General features: G+C 41.7%; 1 protein-coding gene across 1 annotated transcript in view; it reads left to right on the top strand.

Annotated features, from left to right (window-relative positions):
* The window catches only part of CPE (carboxypeptidase E), a 67607-nt gene extending 52389 nt beyond the window's left edge, over positions 1-15218 (top strand). The window contains exons 4-9 of the mRNA XM_077299958.1: positions 2529-2646; positions 3839-4021; positions 10011-10150; positions 12238-12337; positions 13090-13208; positions 14477-15218. Coding sequence (XP_077156073.1) covers positions 2529-2646; positions 3839-4021; positions 10011-10150; positions 12238-12337; positions 13090-13208; positions 14477-14575 — 759 coding nt within the window. The 3' untranslated portion in view covers positions 14576-15218. The remainder of the gene's footprint in view (positions 1-2528; positions 2647-3838; positions 4022-10010; positions 10151-12237; positions 12338-13089; positions 13209-14476) is intronic.
* Positions 15219-21835: the final 6617 nt, after the last annotated feature.

The following is a 21835-nucleotide window of genomic DNA, read 5'->3' as shown; positions in this document are numbered from 1 at the left end:
CTTCCTGTGCCTCATCAATTCAAGTTTTGGAGTGTTAGGTATCCATGCTCCCCCTGCCCCCGACTTCATCCTTCACCTAGCCATCTCTTGTCCCCAAGGGTTTTCCCATCACCTAGATCCTCCTGTTGCCAACCTTTGTTCTGTGCAGCTTGCAGCAGGCAGCTCCTTGCCTGGTATTCTTCTGCCTCTTTTAAAGAGTGTTCAGCAAGATGTGTACGCTTCATCAAGGCTTCCAGCTTCATGTGAGACCTTGCAAGTCTTTAGATTCTTCTGTTCCATCATTGCTGCAACCACTCAGCTGAGGAGGCATCAGTGCCTCGGAACTAGGCCTGTTTAAACACCAGTGGTTTCAGATTGTATCCCGATTGCTATGTGGGATCAGCTAGCCAGTTTTTCAGCTCTCTGTCATAGAATCATAGAGTTGGAAGGGATCTCCTGGGTCATCTAGTCCAACCCCCTCCACTGTGCAAGACACTCACAACCCTATCGCTCATCCACTGTAACCTGCTACCCCCTTGAACCTTCACAGAATCAGCCTCTCCATCAGATGGCTATCCAGCCTCTGTTTAAAAATTTTCAAAGATGCAAACCCCACCACCTCTGGAAGACGCCTGTTCTGAGAAACTGCTCTGTCAGGAATTTCTTCTGGACGTTTAGACGGAATTTCCTTTGAATTAATTCATCCCTTTGGTTCTGGTCCATCCCTCCGGGGCAAGAGAGAACAACTCTGCTCCATCCTCTATATGGCAGCCTTTTAAATACTTGAAGATGGTTATCAAATTCCCTCTCAGTAGTCTCCTTTCCAGGCTAAACAGACCAAGCTCCCCCAGCCTTTCCTCATACGTCTTGGTTTCCAAACCCCTAACCATCTTTCTTGCCCTCCTCTGGACATGCTCCAGTTTGTCTACATCCCTCTTCAACTGTGGTGCCCAAAACTGAACACAGTACTCCAAGTGAGGCCGAACCAGAGCAGAGTAAAGTGGTACCATCAACTCCCGTGATCTGAACACGATACTCCATTTGATACAGCCCAAAATCCCATTTGCCTTTTTAGCCACCGAGTCCCACTGTTGACTCATGTTCAATGTATCGTCTACTAAGATTCCAAGATCCTTTTTGCACACACTCTGTCCAGCAGTTCAAAATCTATTCATGGCTCTTCTAAGAGTTGCTGTGCTCCTTCCTAACAGCACAACACAATCAGCTTATGCAGGGGCAAAATGTCACACAGCCTGAGGCAGCTCCCTTCCTACCCACACACAAAATTGTACACTATTCCACCCCACCATGAAAATACCAAGTTACATCTGTTATGGAGCCTATGAAGCGCTGGTAAATAAACAGTGTCTAAAAGGATTCCTACCATTCCCTGTTCCATATGGATGCCTTTGAGACGGTAATGGCTGCCAATCCATGTCTCTCTGCATTGTTTTACATATGCATGACTACTCAAAGAAGATGAGCTGTTTTTTTTCTATCCTGCTTTTTAGTACCCGAAGGAGTCTCAAAGTGGCTTACAATTTTCTGATCTTCCTCTCCCCACAACAAGACCCTCTGTGAGGTAGGGGAGACTGAGAAAGCTCTGTGAGAATTATGACTGGCTCAAGGTCACCCAGCTGGCTGCATGTGGAGGTGCAGGAATCAAATCTGTTCTTCAGATTAGAGGCTGCTGCTCTTAACCACTACACCAAGCTAGCTCTCAAGCACAATAGGGACCTGTAGTTCCTTCGCATGTATCTGTTTTCCCAGCTGGAGCAAGCTACAAAATGACCAGTGACCTCCAGATCAAAGGGGCATGTCTCGTAAAAGCTCAGGAAAATTAGAGTACTTTTGCTACAATCACAACTTCAGCCATAGAGACAGCCTGCCAGTATTTTTGTCAGCCCCCCCAAATAGGTTTTTGACATTGCTCTCCCGAACAGATTTCTTTCCAGATGGATTGTGCTGTTCCATTACACTAACCTTAATATCAGCTGCCGCCTTGAAGTCCTGTGACCAAGGATGGTGCACTGCAGATTACAGTAGCAAGCCCAAGCCATTATCTTATATTTATTTATATGTGGATTATTTTTACTGTATTTGTATCTACATTTCTTGTATAAATAGAAAGACTTTTAAGGTCAAACTTCACCTTGTTTACATATACATGCCCACATTTGCTCCCAGCAGAAAGGTTTTTTGTCTCCAGAGTACAAGCATCAGCACATACTAGCACGCAGCAGAGAGAGAAACAAGATTTAAAATATTCAATAAGCCCTGAACACGACAGAATGTACTACAGCTCCCTCTAGGGTACAAATGGACTAAACTACTCTTTCAGCCATATTTACTAAACTTTAACTAAACTTTTCCATTCAAATTCCTGTAAAAACCCAGACTGAGCTCCATTGATCCACTGTGCAGAGGATCAGTGAAGGGAGAGCCCATGCTGCTCAAAACAAAGCCAGAATCTACTTTATACTGATTATCACAATAACGAGTTGGCTTGGAATGCGGTGGATAAATACTATGCTATTTTTCTTTTGCAGCTTGCACCAGAAACTAAAGGTGTGATTCACTGGATTATGGATATCCCCTTTGTACTGTCAGCCAACCTCCATGGAGGAGACCTTGTGGCAAACTACCCCTATGATGAGACTCGTACTGGTATGTTCTGTGTGCATATGCAATCCTATCAAAGGCATGTGAGGCATACCCATCAGTTTGGACCTGTCAAAAATTTCATTCTTTAATTCTGTGTCAGTTTGCAAAAGCTGCAGTCAGATGTTGTGACCACACCAAAGTCTTTCTTTGATGAAAATAAGCTTTCAAAGACTTCCACAGGAAGCTTGAGGAGTATCTTTCTTCCTAGCTTTTAAAAAACTAGGTATATCAGTTGTTTTTCTGAGAAAGTATTCCTCTTTTTTTTTGAGCAGTAAAATTGTTCAGCAATCTGTGGACTGAGAGATGCAGGCTGTACCTTTGTTTTGCTATTTTTATATGATTCTATTTTAATGAGCTGATTGGTAGCTCTCTTGAACAACTAGAAAGGCAGAATATACATTTTCATAGAAATAAACGAATAGTTGGCTATGGAGAAGGATATGACACATTTGAATGCAATAGAAGTATCAAATAGAGTAACTGGGGTACAGTTCTGCAAACAATTCTACATTATATCCCATTGAAGTAAATGATGCTGAAGTAATTTCATGATGTGAAGTATTGTAGCCATGATGCATTACAATACACATGGCAAACTGACTATATGCTGGTATTCTTATTGTCTGTTTGAAGTACATTGCACTGTATCGTGTGATAGCCCTTTACACTTTCTATTCAGGTCTTTGTATATATTACCTGATAGCAAACCCTAGTTTGTTACCAAGAGGGAGCTCAACAGGGAGCTGCTACCGGTAGCGGCTATTAGAGTGTATTTCTGTAGCCAATGCTTGTCTCATCCACACAGTAGATTTTTAACTCTATAAAGGTATAATTAAAATGTTAATATAGGTTGCCATCATAAGGATTGGTGGCTAAAGGTATACCATAATGCTGCTTTCTTATTTGGTCCACAGGAACCAGAGAGGTCCACAGCAGAAAGTTTCCGTATTTAACGGTGGATAGTTTCATAACAGTGAAGAGACATTTTAAAATGGGAACATATTGTTCCTGTTCAAAAACAGCTGAAATGTGTTTGCCTAAACCTAATGGATATTTCAGGGATGGCCAAACTGTGGCTCTCCAGGTGTCTGTGGACTGCAATTACCATGAGCCCCTGCCAACATGCAGATCATGTTTGACATGTTCTAAGTTGTCTTCACAGCTCATCCACATCTGTCTGGTTTTGTTTTCCTAGGTAGTGCACATGAATACAGCTCCTGCCCAGATGATGCTATTTTCCAAAGCTTAGCTCGAAGCTATTCATCCTTCAATCCAGCCATGTCTGATCCAAACAGACCACCTTGTCGCAAGAATGATGATGACAGCAGTTTCATAGATGGAACAACCAATGGTGGAGCCTGGTACAGTGTTCCAGGAGGTTTGTGTCATAATATTGTATGGTCTCAATTGTGGTTTGAGGATAAATCTTGACTACCTCCACCATTTCTCTTAGCCATTGTTCTATTATAGTCTGTATTTATAATAGAATTCTCTATTTTATTCTAAATTAATAAATTTTATAGAAGTAACATCATCTTCACCAAGAGGGCTCAAGTGATGCTATGGCACTGGGCAAGAACAGAGCAAGCTGTGAAGGGCAGAGGGCAGGACCAGGTACAGGCAGCTAAGAGGCTGGGTGAAGTAAAGGTCCTGCTAGGCAGGGCTCTAATGTGAACTCTGTCCCACTTCCCTCCACTGGGTGCCATGGATGTCCAACCTGGGGGCAGAGGGAACAATGTGGGAGGTGACAGGCCCCTGGCTCCTTCCACATAGACTGGCTCTGGGCACTTCACTTCTCCTCCGCCACCATTGCTGGCCTCAGCTGCATGGCATTGGGCAGGAATACAGCAAGCTGTGGAGGGCAGTGCTGGATGCAGGCAGCTGAGAGGCAGGGGAAAGTGAAGATGGTGCTGGGCAGGGCTCTCATGCAGGCTCCGTCCCCACCCCTCTCCACCGGGGGCCATGGATATCCGACTTGGGGACGGAAGGGATAATGGGTGAGGCAGCAGGCAGGTGGGCCCCTGGCTCCTTCCACCTAGACTGGCTCTGGCTGCCTCGCTTCTCCTCTGCCCTCCGTTGCTTCCTTTCTGTCACTCACAACCCCTTGCAAGCCGCTACTCTGGGACTGCTCCTCGCTATCGACAACACAGTGAGGCCTGCTAGAAGGCCACTTCCCAGAGGCAGTCCTGTTTGAATATGCAGATGGCTGTGTTGGAGGACACGGGGAAGGGTCTTTCTGTCCAGAGCCCCTCCTCTTGTTTGCTTGCTTTTCTTCTCTCTCCTTCCCACCTAGAGGTTGGCAACCCAGCTGCCCAAAGTGCCCCCCATCCCGCTCTTCCCATGATGTTCCCACATAGATTTTCTGTGAGAATCATTTCCTTACATTTGCTAACACAGGTGGCAATATCACTTCCAGGGGGCATGGCAGGGAGGTGTGGCCAGCTGACAACACTTCCAGGGCTGCTTGAAGCCTGAAAAATTATTTCAGGAGCTCTTCCATGGCCAAAACATTGAAAAAGGCTGACCAGTAACTGGTCAGCCACTCCGTGAGATAGGATGCTGAAGCAGATGAAACACTAGTCTAATCCAGCAGGGTTCTTCTTATCCTTATCCATGGTTCCTCTATGTATTTGTGAAACAGCCTGGGGGATGGAATAGGGCCAATCAGGGCGCAGCCAGCAAAACTGGTTGCACCCTGATTGGCCCTGCCCCTGCAGCTCCCACCCTCCGTCCCTGGACTCCAGCCTCTTTGCTCTCAGATGCCTCAGTGCCTGGAGCCAGCAGCAGATCAGGGGAGAGGGCCCTGGGCAAAGGTTCATGGTGGAGGGCCTGCTAACAAGGGCCTCTTGGGCTGCTAGGGTGGGCCTGCTAATGAGGTCCTCCCAGCCTGCTGCCTGCCTGCTAAGGAACTCTGTCCCAGCCCTGCTGACAAGTTGACCAGCCCTTACCCCCCCCCCACTTGATCTGGCTGTATCCCAAAGCCACCTTAAACTGCCTGGCTGGGAGCCAGGGGAGGGGACCCTTTCAAGGCACACTCTTAGGAACAGGCTTTGAAGCTAGTGTTCTTATAATCAGTGCCCATCCTAAGTAGGTATACTCAGAATCCTATTGAAGTGTATTTAATGAAGCTTATTCCTAGTCAAGTATTCTTAGATTTGTACTACATATCATATTTTAGATGACTGCATGTAATTTTTGCAAGAGACTAAATAGTAGCTCCATTGGGCAGTGAGGGGAGGGAGCTGAAGCCACCTCTGTCTTTGTGCCATAGTACTGGGCAGAAGAGTATTCATCCATGTTTTGAAGCATTTCCGAACACTTCTGTTCCCAAGTAGCCCCCAAAAGTGCTGATTTAAGAAGCTCTAATCTCAATCTCTTATCAGCACAGAAATAGCATTTGCAAGAAGATTATCTTGCTCTGCAATTAAACTGTGTTTTGCATCAGTGGCCTTTATTTTATGTGAACTGGCATTTTAATCTGGATTTGTTGCAGCATTATCCATTTTTAATTCATTCTTAACAAATCCTCTCCTTTCTTTGGAAAACAATAATGAGCAGCACCTATCTCCCAAAGCAAAGAGCAGAAGCAGAGGTACTTCAGAAGAGCCAAGGAGATGCTATATGTCTCCATGAAATGTCCTTTCAGACACGGTTAGGAACTTACCAACAGTTTGTGGAATCTCTCAGTATTTTGGGATTAAGTCCTCCCACCATGGTAATCAACCTGTGATTATCCCTGCCCTTCTGGATAGCCATGTTGTTGTGACCACCATTCTTTCTTGAAATTCCTAAAGAGCTTGCAAACATAACCAAGTTTTAGCTCCCCATGTTTTTACAGTATTTATTACTGCTCAGTCAGAACAGCTCTATCAGTGTTGTGGCGAGCCCAAGATCACCCACCTGACTGCATGTGGGGGAGCGGGGAATCAAACCTGGCTTCCAGGAAGGGGAAAACACCAGGAAGGGGAGAGCAGAAACAGGAGTAGAATGTGCTGAAAACTGACAGAGTAAATGAAAAAAATCTGCACAGACAGGCAGCACCCATTAGAAGCACAAAAATACAGACTGATTCCGCATGGAGGCGTAAAACTTGCGCCGCTTCCTGCTTGCATAGACACGGTTGTAAGCTGCGCATTTGTAAGCTGCGCATCTGCAAGCTGCCTGATGGGAGACTTCTCCCACGTTCTCCTGCTGCCTCATCGTAGTTTTTGTCTTCCGAAGAGGCGGTAAGGGAAAACTACGCAAATTTCTCCCCCCACTCCTTGGCTTCTCAATCACCACAAGCCACCGATCCCTGCATAGCTGTTGCATCGAGGACTCAAACTCCCCCCCGAGCCCCAAAATTAATGTTTTTTAAAGTGCACTTTCGTGTTGCTATGGAGAAACATCACAACACATGTTTTCTGGTCCCACAAATTATTGCTAGTGTAAATTGTCTACTCCTGTGTATGCTGTAATGTGCGAACAGGCCACTCAAATGTGACAAAGTCTTCTGTTTCATGAAGACAAAACTCAAAATGGCCGTTTAATTTCATTGGCACATTCTACTCCTGTTTCTGCTCTCCCCTTCCTGGTGTTTTAATTTGGCACCCTCAATTCCAAGGTAAGGTATATAACAAAACAGCTAATTTTCTCATAAATATTATGGTCAAAATGTGCATTCAGCTTTGACATCATTGGTAAATCTGTTTAAGCGGTTCCTGAATTCTGCCCACCTTCTTTCCTCCCCCTTCTCCATAGCAGGTGTATTAGTAGGCCTCCATCCCAGTGCACCAAGCAGGCATTCTGTGCTGTGTTGGCAATATTTGTGTTCAGTCCTGAGAACTACACACCTTGTGTGTGGGCATTCACTCTTGATTTAGTAGGGGATGCATTCACAGAAGCTTGCTTCCACTCACTCATCACTCGTATTTGATTGGAGACCATACGTGATTGTTTCATAATGTCTTAAAACACATGCAACTAGTAACTGTACTGTCAAACACATATCAGTGTTCTATCGGCACCATCCTGGTCCTGTTTATCCCAGTATTGTATAAGTTGAGTTTTTTGAATTGTTCAGTTAGAAAGAATTGTCTGTTTTGAATAATATCTTGAAGATGCGCTGGATTTGTTATTATCTTTTATTTGCATGTTTTATTGAAAACGCAATAACATGCTTTCTTGCTCATCTGGAAAGAATTGACTTGTACCTGGAAACTGTTTTTCATTTTTTAAAGCAGGGCTTCTGGAGCTAAATATATCCCATCAGAATATATAGTCCAGATGGAATATCAGATCTGGTACTGTCATTATGCCAAGCTGTGACTGCCAAGAAATTCATTTTATTAACTTGGCCATTTCAGTATCCATACTGGCCCTTGTTTTCCTATAACATTACATCTGCTTATTTCAATTAACTGTAGCTGATTATTCCGAGCTCACATTTATGAAAAGTCATGCCCAGGTTTGAGGTGGTTTTTCTCCTACGTTACAGGCCCCCAAATATAATTTTGTTGAAGGTTTTTCACTGTGATTGTGAAAATGCCTTTGAGCTCTCATGGTATTTGTGTGTAATGTTGTTTAGGAAAGGTAGAGTGACAGAAAACTTTCAGGAATTGTGTTTAGTGTTTGTGTTATGTCTGTGGACAGTTGCTTAAATGGTATAAGGACATGATTTTGAAGCTTAGGCCTGGATTCCAGGCCATCTGTTATGATTCACTGGAATGACTAAAGTAACCACTCGTGTGAGGGTTGTTATGAACCAATCAAAAGCATACCTTAACACCCAATGGTGTGTCTTGGGTGTGGTTTAAGCAAGTATTTAAGGCCTAGTAGTTCTGCCTATTGCTGTTCAGTTCTTTGTGTTCAATAAAGCTGCCTTGTTGTCTGGAGCTGAAGTGTCTGTGTCTGAGTGAACCTACAGACTTAATAGTTTGTAAGCTCATTAAAGCTGCACAACATGCAAAAAGAACCTGCTGGGTTCAGATGTCATGGTATACAATAGTTGAACCGAGCTGTGGTATTATCTCTGCTGCTTTGCTGTGCTGATCTGAACCCTTTGCTTCTCCTGACCATCTTGCTCTTACACACTGAGCTACATTGAAATTCGATCAAACTCCATCCGAATATCAGTGCCTTGGCAAACTGAGACATGTTCATGGATGCTCAAACACCTGTCAGTTGTACTGACTTCCTGTTCATCAGCTGTGATCAGGCAGCCAATTTATTGACTGGCAGTTCACCTGTCCACAGTGTGTTTGTGTGTGTTGGGAGGTACAGGCCTCTTGCAGCTGATGATAGGCGAGGGGTAACTGGCTTCTGATCTACTGCTGTAGAAATTTTACTCTGTATCCAGCAACGTTTTGGGTTGTGGGTGGAATCAGGAACTGAAACTGAGATTATCATCTGGAAGTTGGATTCTTCTGATCTCTTATCCTAGAAATTTTGCTGACTTCCAGGCTTGCCAAAAGGCAGCACATTATGTGTTTGTGAAGCTCAGCTAATTGTCTTTGTCTTAAGCTGCTGAGAAAAGGTGAAAAGCCATCTCTTTCTTATCTCCATTTTACAAATGAGATTAAAACCATCTTCCCCTACCCAGCTAGGGGAGGGGAACAAGTTCTTTCTAGGCTCCATTCTGCAATGCAGACATTAAAAACACTGCTTCTGTCCCCATCCAACCTGGATAGGAGGACAGGGAAACAAACACCATCCCTAATCCTTTTTGCAATGCAGAGATCAATAGCATCACTTTTGTCCCCATCTAGGAAGAGTGGGGAAAGAAATAATCCTTTTTTTTTTTTACAGTTTCACTGAGTAATTACCTTGTGGTGTGGGTGGATCAGAACCAAACTTACAGTTGATCCCCATACAGCTGTGAGACAGCTTCTGACCAACAGACAGCTGCAAATATAGGGTTCTGTAGCTGCCTGAGTTACTTGAAGCAGTCCAAAAGTGTCCCTGATCATCTGGTGGTATGACCATGAGTGCTGAACGAGATAAATTTGTCTGCAGAACAGGTTCACCAAAAAAAAAATTCCCTTTCTCATCCTCACTTCCACCAGGCAGTAAGATTCTATATTGGGATTCCACAAAGAGAGTTCCAGTTTATATGGAGTAAGTGAATCCCAGCTCAGCAAGTTACTTCAGTGTTGTCATCACAGCAAATAAGAGCTAACTTAAAGGGCTTGTTCAATATCTGCTTATGAAGAGAGGAGGGAGGGAATTGCTTGAGCATAGCAAACAAGATACAATAGTACTCAGTGTGACATACCTCTGTTTAAACAAAGTGTCATGACATGTAAACACAGCCATAATGTTGTATGGAAACACCTGGTCTCATCTGTAGAATACAATGCCTGAATATCTTAAGTTTTCTATTATTGCAGGTATGCAGGACTTCAATTACCTTAGCAGCAATTGCTTTGAAATCACTGTGGAACTTAGCTGTGAAAAATTCCCTCCTGAAGAAACTCTGAAGAGCTATTGGGAGAACAATAAGAACGCGCTTATCAGTTACATTGAGCAGGTAAAATAAATTGAAACATGATCCCTAAGAGTTGTTATTGTTTTAAAAAGCAACAACATTTTAGCCTTCCACAATTGTGGGGAAAAGTATATTAATCCTGTCATGAAGTGGTACTATATCACCAACATGAGAGCAGTAACTGCACAATATGTTGTTCATACACAAAATGTAAATAGGTATGAACTCCTGATATCAAGAAAAATCACATTCTGTGTTCAAAGGTTTATTTACAATCTGAGGTAGTTTACAACTAAGGAAGAACATAATACACTCAACCAACAAAATTAGAGAACAACTCATTAAAACACATTATAATGCAGACAATAAAGAAAGAATACAAGACTGGAGAACAATGCAGTGATTCGTGGCATTGCATACAATAGAGATGCACAAAATCATCGTCTTAGAATCAAGAACCAGAAGTATATACAAGTTCAAGGCCTATATACAGCCTCTTGTATATAGTATTTCCCCCTTCTTTTTCCTTGGGAAAAAATCATATTGGAGATTCTTTGTTATATTCTGTAACTTAAACTAGAAGAAATTCTTTCACAAGCCTCTGATTCCATGACAGAAGGTTGCAATCACAATAGCCCTCTAATGAAACAGGGTAGGAGTGATAAATGAAAACTCTTATTTATTCTAGACAGAAATGCTGCCAAGTGCCAAATAAAATATTTCCAGTGATTAAGCCAACCAACCATCTTGTTAAGAGAATTTACAAAGTTAACTGCATCCTAAAGTCATTAATGCTCCAAAGCTGCCTTCTGTATACATGAGGCTTATAAGTTTTTAGTTGGTGGACATTTCCATCCTATTTTGAAGAACCTGGCGCTTCTGCTGCTGATCCTTCAGTTACTTTTTCTTTTTAATGTCAGTATACACATGATAATCTTTGCAAATAGGCTACCATATCCAATGCAATGATAGCAGATCCATATGTGTAAAAGAATGCACACACAGATCTGTCGCTTATACCAATAAAAGAGGTGGGTGGAACTAGCTGTACTCAACAGACACCATAAGAAATCAGACCACTATCTTTTGATGTTATGTCATTAAAAGCAGTCTTGATTAACAGTTAAGTCTTGATCCTCAGTTATCAAAACTCTTCTGTAGGAAGGTAGAATGATACAAACAGTTATTTCAGCAGGCACATTGATCAAGAATACAAGTTGTGGTTGGATAAAATGGTAATCAGTCAGGCCTGATTCAGATGGTCCCTGTCTGATTGCTTGCAGATTCATTCAAAACTTCTGTGGTAGGTTAATGACTGATGGGTATCAAATGGAAGCAACAGTGATCTGAACCAGCACCTTTACTTGGATTCCGGCCCCACAGCCATACAAATGCATGCATAGAATTATTGTCACCACATGGTTCCTGCTGATTAACAAGCAGTCCTCTAGAAAGATGTGCAGGGGCTTGCAGGATTCTGTACGAGATATATCTTTAATCAGATAACTGAAGCTTAAGTGCATCATTATTTTTGTACATTTGGTTGTATGTTTCTAGAAGAAAACCAAAAAGAATATATTTTAAAGGTCCTTTCTAATAACAAGTGGTTTTTATGCTTTCTCTCTGTGGTAACATGCAAATATTTTTATTTTGAATGTAATTTATTTAATTGAATCACTTAAAAGACAACTGATATTAACTAAGAATTCCTTGAATAGGTGTCATTCCTACTTAAGCAGAATGCCAGAGGTTTTCGCGGCATCTTGTGCATGCAAATGTAAACAAAAGTGATGTGCCATGATAAGAAAATATTGCTGGTAAATTGTTGCCACTGTACCATAGATGAGAATGGCCAATTATATTGGTGTGTTTTTTTTTAGAACATATTTCTCATTAATTCATTTTTTGGGTTGGTGAAGCAAAAACATTTAATAGGCTCCCAAGCTGGTTCCATTGCTGGTTCAGATCCCAGCTTAGCCCTTAATGGAACCAGTTGGCCTTAGTCAGGCTACTCTCTCGTTGCCTGGCTTTATATGATGACAATACTGGTCCACCTTACAGGATTCTAAGGATTCATTATCCAATACAGGCAGATGCAAAATATTATTTTAATTATAATTTTTTTTCAGATACATCGTGGGATAAAGGGTTTTGTTAGAGATCTTCAGGGCAACCCCATTGCTAATGCTACAATTTCTGTGGAAGGAATAAATCATGATATTACATCAGGTAATATGATATATTTTCAGTACTGGCAATACCTGTCAAATGGTTTGGTTTCTACCAGCCGGATACATTTTGCACTGACTGTTCATGAACTGATTTAGGAGAAAGCTGTTGAATCAGAAAGGATCCTAGCAGGGTTTGAGGATTTAATAGTCCCCTGTGAAAGCAGCCTTCTCATTCTGTATACTGTGTCTGGGGCCAGATCCTTTAACTTGTTTATAGCAGCTTTAGATACAAGGACCTGGAGCAATGGATTCAACTTACGGGAAAGGAGGTTCCACTTAAATACTAGAAAGCATCTTCTGATGGTGAGGGCTGATTGAAGATGGAATGTGCTGCCTCGGAGGGTGGTAGCGTCTTCTTCTCATTGGAAGTTTTTAGGAGGAGATTGGATGGTCACCTGTCAGGAGTGTGTGATTTTAAAGTTCTCAAGAAGGTGCGGAGCTGGACTGGTTGGCCCTTTGTGGTCCCATCTCTGTGATTCTGATTCTGAAATTCCATATGGAGGCTTTTACAAAGTGGCCACTGTTAATTTCATTACTTCTCATTAATAACAAAAAAGTTCCACTGTAAATCACTTTAGCCTATATAGAAAACAGACCTAAAGTTCATTTTGAAACCTGCATGCTATAAAAATGTTAACGTTAACAGAACGCATGAGAAAAAGAATTGATTCAGTTCTGGCTCATTTATAGCACATTATTATGTTTTAAAATGTTTTCAGGGGATATTCTCATGTTGCCTTTCTTCCTCAGCTAAGGATGGTGATTACTGGAGATTGCTTGTACCTGGAAATTATAAAGTGACAGTTTCAGCACCAGGCTATTTAGCAATAACTAAAAAAGTGGCTGTTCCCTTCAGTCCTGCCATTAGAGTAAGTGTTGATTGATCTGAATTATTTGAACAGAAACATCCATTGTTTTGTATTAGTACTTAGATATTGGCCCAATATGGTATCACCTAGAAAAGTTCATTAGCCCTGTGCATGCATCCATCCATTCATCCATCCATCCCCCCCCTCATCCCTCAGGTTCCCCTTATCTCCCAGGAGCAGCATTTTGTGATAGGAAAGCTCTATTCTGTCATTAGACAATTGAGCCTGGATCTAGCCCTGTGAGAGCAGCTATTAAAGATTGTTGCTTTATATAATTTCTGTGGGTAGCTGCATTAGTCTGCCCTAGAACAGCTAGATTTGAGTCCAGTAGCACTTGGGGAGGAGGGTTAATATACACTTTTGAAAGTCAAAGCTCCCAGACATATGAATATTTATTATGGTTTACACCAGAGCAGTACAAAAGAGATTACAGTATATCACTGCCTAAACGTACCACACTCCTGGGTATCTGAAAAAGGAAGCTTTGACTCTTGAAAGCTTATACTCCCCCCCCCCCCCGCCAATGTTGTTGGTTTCTAAAAGTGCTTCAGGACGTGAATCTAGCTCTGCTGCGCTCTGTATACCTTATATGATGTAACCTATCTTGACCCCTAAGATTATGGAAAGAAAACATCATGAAAGATGTTTTCAGTGGGTCAGTGTTTTACTGTGTGTAATAAAGGAGTTGAAAAGAACTGCATTGTGTTGGCCACTAAAATCCAGTGAGATTTGAGAAGTAAATCCCATAAAGGAAAGTACCCCACTAGTCCTATTTGATAAACTGGGAATCCCTGGGAATGGCCTTAGCCATTCATGTTATAATGAGTTCCAAAATGTCATTGGAACTCATAATATGCTGTGTGTATTATGTAGTGTGACCAGAAATCATTATTACTTATTTATTGATTATTGATGTAAAGTTTTTATACACCAAGAGCCAGGCTGGTGTAATATATAAGAGCAGTGGCCTCTAATCTGGAGAGCTGGGTTTGATTTTCTGCTCCTCCGCATGCAGCCAGCTGAGTGACCTTAGGCCAGTCACAGTTCTGTTAGAGCTGTTCTCACAGAGGTCTCTCAGCCCCACCTATTACACAACATTTCTTTTATGGGGAATGGAAGGCAAGGTGATTGTAAGCTGCTTGAGACTCCCTTGGGTTGTGAAAAGCGGAGCATAAGAAACAACTCTTCTTCCCCACCTTTTTTGTCATTGTTTTCTGATTTTAAGTATTTATATAACTGACTTTTTCATCATTATTTCTTTTGCCTAGGTTGACTTTGACCTGGAATCCTTGTCTGAAAGAAAAGAAGAGGAAAAGGAAGAGTTAATGGAATGGTGGAAAATGATGTCAGAAACTTTGAATTTTTAAGCAGAAGCACTAAATTTATAGCTTTTAATCTATTATATGTTGACTAAGTATAATGTACTGTGCAAAGTCCCTATATTTTAGATTTTGAGTAGCTTGCAACATCTTCATTTTGAGTAATTTTTTTTTAACTCAGTAATCTGCTCTCTGTAAGAACAAATTGCTGGGTACTTTCATACCATCATCTACTATCCTGTATATTCAGTGTGGGGGGAAAGATACCTGATTGAATGTTTCATCCTGCTAACTCAAACGAGTTGAGGTTTATTTCATTTACCAATCCTGAATGTGTAGCTTGTAAGCACATTAAAAAATCTAATTTTAATTAGCAGTCACTTGCAGATCTTGCTACCCATATTTAACATGGCAGGTGAACATGTGTTTCACAAAATAATGGCACTGAAAACATATGCGATAGGAATGTGGTGTTGTAAGTAATGCTTTACTACAATGTAAATTTGTTTTATGTCTCATGTAAAATAAGAATCACATGTACCTGATTTCATTTCCTCACACAGAAAATATCTGTTATTGGCCTTATATAAAAGTTAACAGGAAATAATGCAGCTTTTTCCTTGTTCCCTCCCACAATATTACCAAGCAATTCTCTAACCAAATTAAAATTTCAAGATGATTAAAGAAGGAACATACTGAGCACTTGTTATTATGAGATGTGCTATACCTGCCTGTGCACTACAGTCCACCAGTTTGTCAGTGATGTGTGCGCTTTAGTAGACATGACCTTGCATGGGAAAGTCTCATCATCATTTGCATGAGGACCAAAATGTTCATCCAAAAGCTACATGAGGTATTTCATCATTACAAGTGGACCTGATAGTCACACTGCGCCATATTGTCTGAAAAGCCCATTTTCAAATATATTCACACAGCAATAAGTTGCACAAACCTTAGCAAGTCACAGACTAAAATGATTGATTCATATGGTGGCAGCACTTACACATAAATGAGTTTGCACAAGATAAACATTGTGCTGATCAGCACCTGCAAGTCACATGGGAGGAGGATTTTAGTTATTGTTACAGTAAACCCTGATATGTGAAGATTAATATGATTGCCTTGAATAGCAAATCAGCAATGGCAGTGCTTCATGTCTCTTTGATGAATTATTTTCTTTTGGAACTCTACAGTCTCTGATAAGAGTGGCAATTAGGGATGAGCACAAACCACAAACCACAAAAATGCATTTTGGATTGTGGTTTGAGGACTCTCCTGGCTCAGTTGTTTTGGGCTCTTAACTGCTGAGTCATGAGAGCAGATTGCTCCTGTGCCTCAGCTGTTTCTGAACTAAGCAACTGAGCTGCTGGAGCAGGCTGTCCCTGCAATTCACTGTTTAGATTGGAAACAGCTGAGCTGCAGGAGAGGCTCAGCTGTTTTCAGCCCAAAACAACTGAACCATGGAAGCAGACTGCCCCATAACTCAACTGTTTCCAATTTTTTGCTAGCTTTTGCTTCCCATGAAGCCATGAACCTCCACAAATTGCCTTTAATGTTCATGGAGATTCATGGCCAGGTTGAGCCAGTGAACCACAAACCAATCAAAATTCATCATGAACAAAGGTTCATGAGCTACTTTATGCCCACCTCTAGTGACAACAGTAAAGCCACATTGCTTGATAAATTGATACATTAGGTTGAATTTCAGATCATGAATTGACCTTTCATGTTTAAAGAGACAATTAAAACTAAGCTGAATTTCAGAGTTTTTTAAAAAAAAAAAACAGTTTTGAATACGAAAGTCATTTAACTCTCCTTAGCATTACATTTTTACAATCAGCTTTGGTCATCAAACCACAGATCCACATTTCTCCAAAAAGTAGTTTAAAAAGTAAGAAATGTGTATTTCAGTAGTACTTGTACTATGATGCTGTTATGCCCAAGCAAAGATGAGAATATATATTAAAAATACTCTTAATATTGATTGGTAAGTAGCAAGGATGGTTTGAACTTTGTAAGTCATTGACTCAGCTATATTAATTTTCCTGTTTGATTCTAAGCCAGAAAATATAATAATATGAAGTAATGAATGTCATGCATCCAGCTTGGCTGCACAGTAGATTTTAGTGGCTGGTGTAGTGTTGACATTACATTTCACTGAGGCTCAGAGTGGTTCTGTAGCTCTGTTTGTAGTCTGTTTCTTTTATTTCATGTAGGTGTGATGAAATAGAACTGCTTTTTTTGTTTTCCTTGGTGCATACTTGCTACTGTGTGTGTTAAGAAGGTTTAAAGCAGCTAACCACTTTGCTAATTGAAACCATGTATCATAACAAGGGACCATAACTCTTCACTGGAGCCCATATTTCACATGCAGAAGGTCACAGCTTTGAACCTGGAAATCATTTTAAAGAATCTCAGGTAGCTGGGCTGAAAAAGACTTCTTATGATTCAGAAGAGCACTGGGCTAAATGATGGCCTGATTCAGTATACGGTGGCTTCATATACTCAAAGGTTCTCCTGGATGGAGAACCACTGAAGAAGAATTTAATCTAGTTACATTATTAAAGTGAGCCATAATATTTTAAAGTTTGTGGTGCAAAGAATTCAACATAGAGTCATTTGGTTCAAGAAATGTACTGTACTATTATTTAATAAATACGGTATTTAAAATGTAATGAGTGACTAATTTGCCATGTAAAGAATGTTTTGCCACATAGACAAGTGAATGACTTGGGCTCTATATATCTCCTTTTCATGGTCTCAAAGGTCAAGTCAAAGAGCCTGTTTGGTTATACTGTTTTCACATGTTCGTATTGTGATGGATAGATATGCTTAGTACAGAGTTAGTTGTAATGAGACCTGTGCATTGTTTGGCACTGTTAATATTGAAGTGCAAATGCTTTAAGTTTTATTAAGTATTACATTATTTTAAAATGTTTAAGCCTGAGTGAACTACATAGTGAAAGTTAATGACTATATTTTAATGGGATTCATACACTGTCAAATCAAGCTCTCTCACATACATCTTTGTTTGCAGGTAAGGTTCCTGTACACTAAAATATCTGACAGTGGATTAGAATGTATATCGTCAAAATTCAGTGTGGTGACTAATCCTATAGGAAAACCATGTGCCAGTCAGACCAGCAGTCAAGTTGACAACTTTGTATACTATTCATGAAAAAGGATATTTGAGTCCTTGGAATTGGTGCCCCTCAGCATCTCAGTTCAGTATGCCACTGCGAACAAAGAGGTAAACTAGTTAAGGCTGTAATGGGCAATCATTTTGTATATAGCAGTGAAGAACTTTTGCAGAAATTTTATGGTTCTGGAATTACTCTTGATAACTGAGTGCAAAATTTAGTTTGAAGCCCTTTTTTTAATCCTTGTTGGCATAGTCCAACAGTGGTTAGATCACCTGGTTTGAAATTCTATTTTAGCAATAGATTCATTTATGGACTTTGGGCAAGTTACTCCTTATTTTCCTGCTTCAGTTTGCTATTTATAAAATGTCAGTAATTGTCTTTAATTGGGTTGTGATGGCAGTATGTGAGATGATTATCATGTTATACTGAATGGTTTCAGTGGTGTACGGTGTGTCAAAATTCTCCTACAAATTTCAGAACCATCCAGGTAGGCAGAAAACTATGAAAACTTTAAAAAGAAGGGTAGATGTAATTTGCCCCCAAACAGAGGGATATTGTCCTCCACCTGCAGCCAGCTGGGTGACCTTGGGCCTGTCATAGTCCTGGTAGAGCTGTTCTCACAGAGCAGTCCTATCAGAACGCTCTCAGCCCCACCTACCTCACAGGGTGTCTGTTGTAGGGAGACAGAGGGAAGGCAATTGTAAGCTATTGTGAGACTCCTCTGGGTAGTGAAAAGTAGGATATATATTTGCCTCCAGTGGTCCCCAACCTTTTTGAGGCTGGGGACCGGCAGGGCAACTGCCCGCCTGTGCATGCCGTGCATGTGCGGCCATGCATGCACGATGTGTGGGCGCGGCCCTGATTCCCTCCCCCCCCCCGCAGTAAGAAGCTTCCCGGGCCGCAAGCTTGCGGCCTGGGAAGTTTTTTACTGCGGGGGGGGGGCGGGGAGAGGGAGCCGCGGCCCGGCGCCATGGCATAGTCCTTTTTTACATACAACACTAATACATTTTGCCAATAATAATGGCCAACTGCAATTCTGTAAATGCTTACCTGAGAACATGGGGATGAAAACATGGGGATGAATCTAATAAGGTCTCTGCAAGGAGAATGAGGAGGCAATTGTTCCCGGGAGAATACTCATTGAAAAAAAGGGGACTTGCATCTGAGTAGGTGGGGGGTGGGTGGGTCTGGGAGGCCAAAACAGGCCTGGAAAAACATTTGTTCCAGTCTCAGGGGTTGTTGTAGTTTGGGAGTCCTTTCTCTGGACACTGGACGCTGAGAGTGCAGGCCTAAACTGGTTTACCTAGAAATAAGTCCCATTTTAATCAATGAGAGACTTAATCCTAGGAAAGAGGATTACAGCTCATTTTCATGGACTGCATTTGACCCATTCCCTTGCTCTTTGTAATCTGTGTTGTTTGTTTTGTAATTTGTTTTCTTTGTGCCTTTGCAATGGAGGGAGCAGGTCAATTGCCTTCAGCTGCACATGCCACTGGCCTGATTGGCTCCTGTAAATCATGGTGAACTCATTTGTGGCAGTCGATAGCATCCTTATCCCAAAGACCCTGGTTATCTAATTCCGACTGGTCCTGCTTGGCTCACATAACACAATAAAAAAACTAACTTGAGCTGTAGCACTCTCTCACTCCGGGATATACAAATGCTGAAACAGAAATGTGAGCCTGCAGTAACGTCTCGAGATTATCTGAGCATCATACTGAAAGGTTGAGAAGGTTTGGAAAAATTTCAGCTCGTCTATAAATAGATGTCCAGGGCTAGCCATTCTGGAAATATGCTCCAATGTTGCTTTCTGATTCCATCATTCTTTCCCTGTTCTGGCCAGGATGCCAAAGGAAGTAAGAAAAAGCCAAGAGTTCCATCACTTTACTGGAAGACTGCATCAGTGGAAGAATGTATCTCAAACTGGAGAAATGGACCTTAAACTTTATTGGGCCAATGCGCTCAGCTGTCCAATTCTAAAATGTTGTTTATTCAATAACCAGAAGAATCTAATAGAGATAAAACAACAACCACCCCACCCCCACCCCGTTCTAGGCGTAGCTTTGCTAATCAAATTTCATATAAAGTTGGGAGTCATGGGGCACCTTTAAAAACAAGATTTATTCACAGCTAGTTAGAACCAGTTAAGAGTCAAGGTGCATAAGTAATTGGGAGATAGGTATAGCTGAGTTAAAGCAGTTGGTAAATCCTGTGAACAGCAGCAGAGTGGCATACCAATGCAAGAATTAACAAACAGATGTGATAACTAAGTTTGAGTCCAGGGGCATCTACAGTCATTTTTGTCCCACTGGATGAAAAGAGTGCAACAGGAGAAATCAGTTCAATACCTTGGGAGTCACCCTAGGATTCCTCAGAGTTCTGCTCTTACACCTGTTGTTTAATTCCTATGCTGGGCCACAAGGAGATCCTTAGTAGTTCAGGGAACTGTGTGCCATCAGTACACTTTCAGTTCCATGTTACATTAACTAAGCCGCTAGAAGTAGTTATCTGTGCCCTGGGCCTAGAAGAGGGTTTATGGGAAAACAAATGGAAGCTGAATCCATAGAAGTGTTGTAGGGTTGTGCGCTTCGGGCGCCGAAGTAGCTGTTTTAGCCTGAAGCAGTGGCACCAGTATGTGGGGTGGTTCTGCAGGTCATTCAGGGTTTTGTTAGTGATAACCAGCACCTTGAACTGAGTCTGGTAAGGTGTTCGTTTGAACTTCACCAAGGTCAATGGAATGGGCCATTTAGGAAAGGGGCACAATTACAGTCAATCCTCTGCCTGCTGAAAAAATGCACTCCCCTGGTCTGTGCCCCTTCCCCTACCTCATTCTTTGGTGTTAGATAGAACTTCAGTTCTATCCAACGTTAAGGAAAGATTGAGATGAACCTTTTTATGTTCCTTGAATGGCATCACAAATATTATCTGCTTACAAAATTACTTTGGTGAACCATACTCACTTGAAAAAGAAAAACATGGAATTTGTTTTACATTTAAGACTTGTACCTCTTTCCAGAATTTCCAGCATTCTGCAGGGGGTTGGACTAGATGACCCTGGAGGTCCCTTCAAACTCTATGATTCTATGTCTTTCTAGCCTTAAAGGGGGAGAAAATTAAGGCATCAGTTACTTGTCATGAAAAGCCAGTAACTTTCTTGAAACTCTAGATAGGAATGCACGTACCTCTACAATAGGGACTGTGTCCCATCGTCTTCTATACATGTACTCTAATATAAATATACAGATATTTGCATGATCTGCTGCTCATTTTTTGCAGAGTCGTAAGAGCTGAGCCTGAAAGCATTTCTTTTTTCTAGTGAATTTGGGAGGCATTTTGGATGCAGACCTTGAATATTTGTTTACAAGGTTGGCAGGCAGGCACTACCTAACAGCGCCAACGCAAATCTTACTTCACAAGGACAGTATTCATGACCTGATACTTCACACTGCCGGATGGAAAGGCTCAGGCACAGAAATGCACATATATAGAGACCCTGCTCATTGTGGATATTAGCAGGCAACCCAAAGGGTTGGAAAAGTCACATCTTTCCCCGCTTTCTCCCTTCCAGAGCAACATGTGGTTTGTCACAAAACTCCTGTCTGAGGGTGGGATGCCACAATGACAAGGGGCAGTCAGGTAACATCGCCCCTTCTCCCTCCTCCACCCTAGCAAAGGGGGAAAGTGATTATTCCACTTGATCTCTTCTTGTCACTGCACTGCCCTGTCCTCCTGGGTGCAGTGAGAGGTTCTCTGGTTCCTCGGTTTTGGGACACATGGCAGGCTGCTTAGGGAAGACAAAAGTGAAAGAATCATCCCACCAGCTGCTCCTGCTGAACTTCTCTACTGGATCCAATGTCATGCAGTAAGCATCAGTGGCAACCAAACATCCCCATCCTTAAACATGAAACAGTCTGAATTTTGAAAGCATCTCTGTCAAATGTCTAATGGAAAATTCTGAACATTTAGTGGGACATTCCCAAAACACATGCAGTGGGGGGGCTGGCCTCTTCCCAAGTAGTGTTCCCACAAGCCAAAACCTTTTTGCCATTTGAAATTAAGTGGTATGAGAAAGCCATGCCAAGATAGTCAAGGTAAGAAGCAAAAGTATGGTGTACATCACAAATTGTTTGGAGAAACCGATACTCATTAAGGCCCTGGGTCACTG

Source organism: Paroedura picta, chromosome 10 (genome assembly GCF_049243985.1).
Source record: "Paroedura picta isolate Pp20150507F chromosome 10, Ppicta_v3.0, whole genome shotgun sequence".
NCBI lineage: Eukaryota > Metazoa > Chordata > Lepidosauria > Squamata > Gekkonidae > Paroedura > Paroedura picta.
Note: the sequence above shows the minus strand (reverse complement) of the source record. Positions and strands in the feature narration are given on the sequence as shown.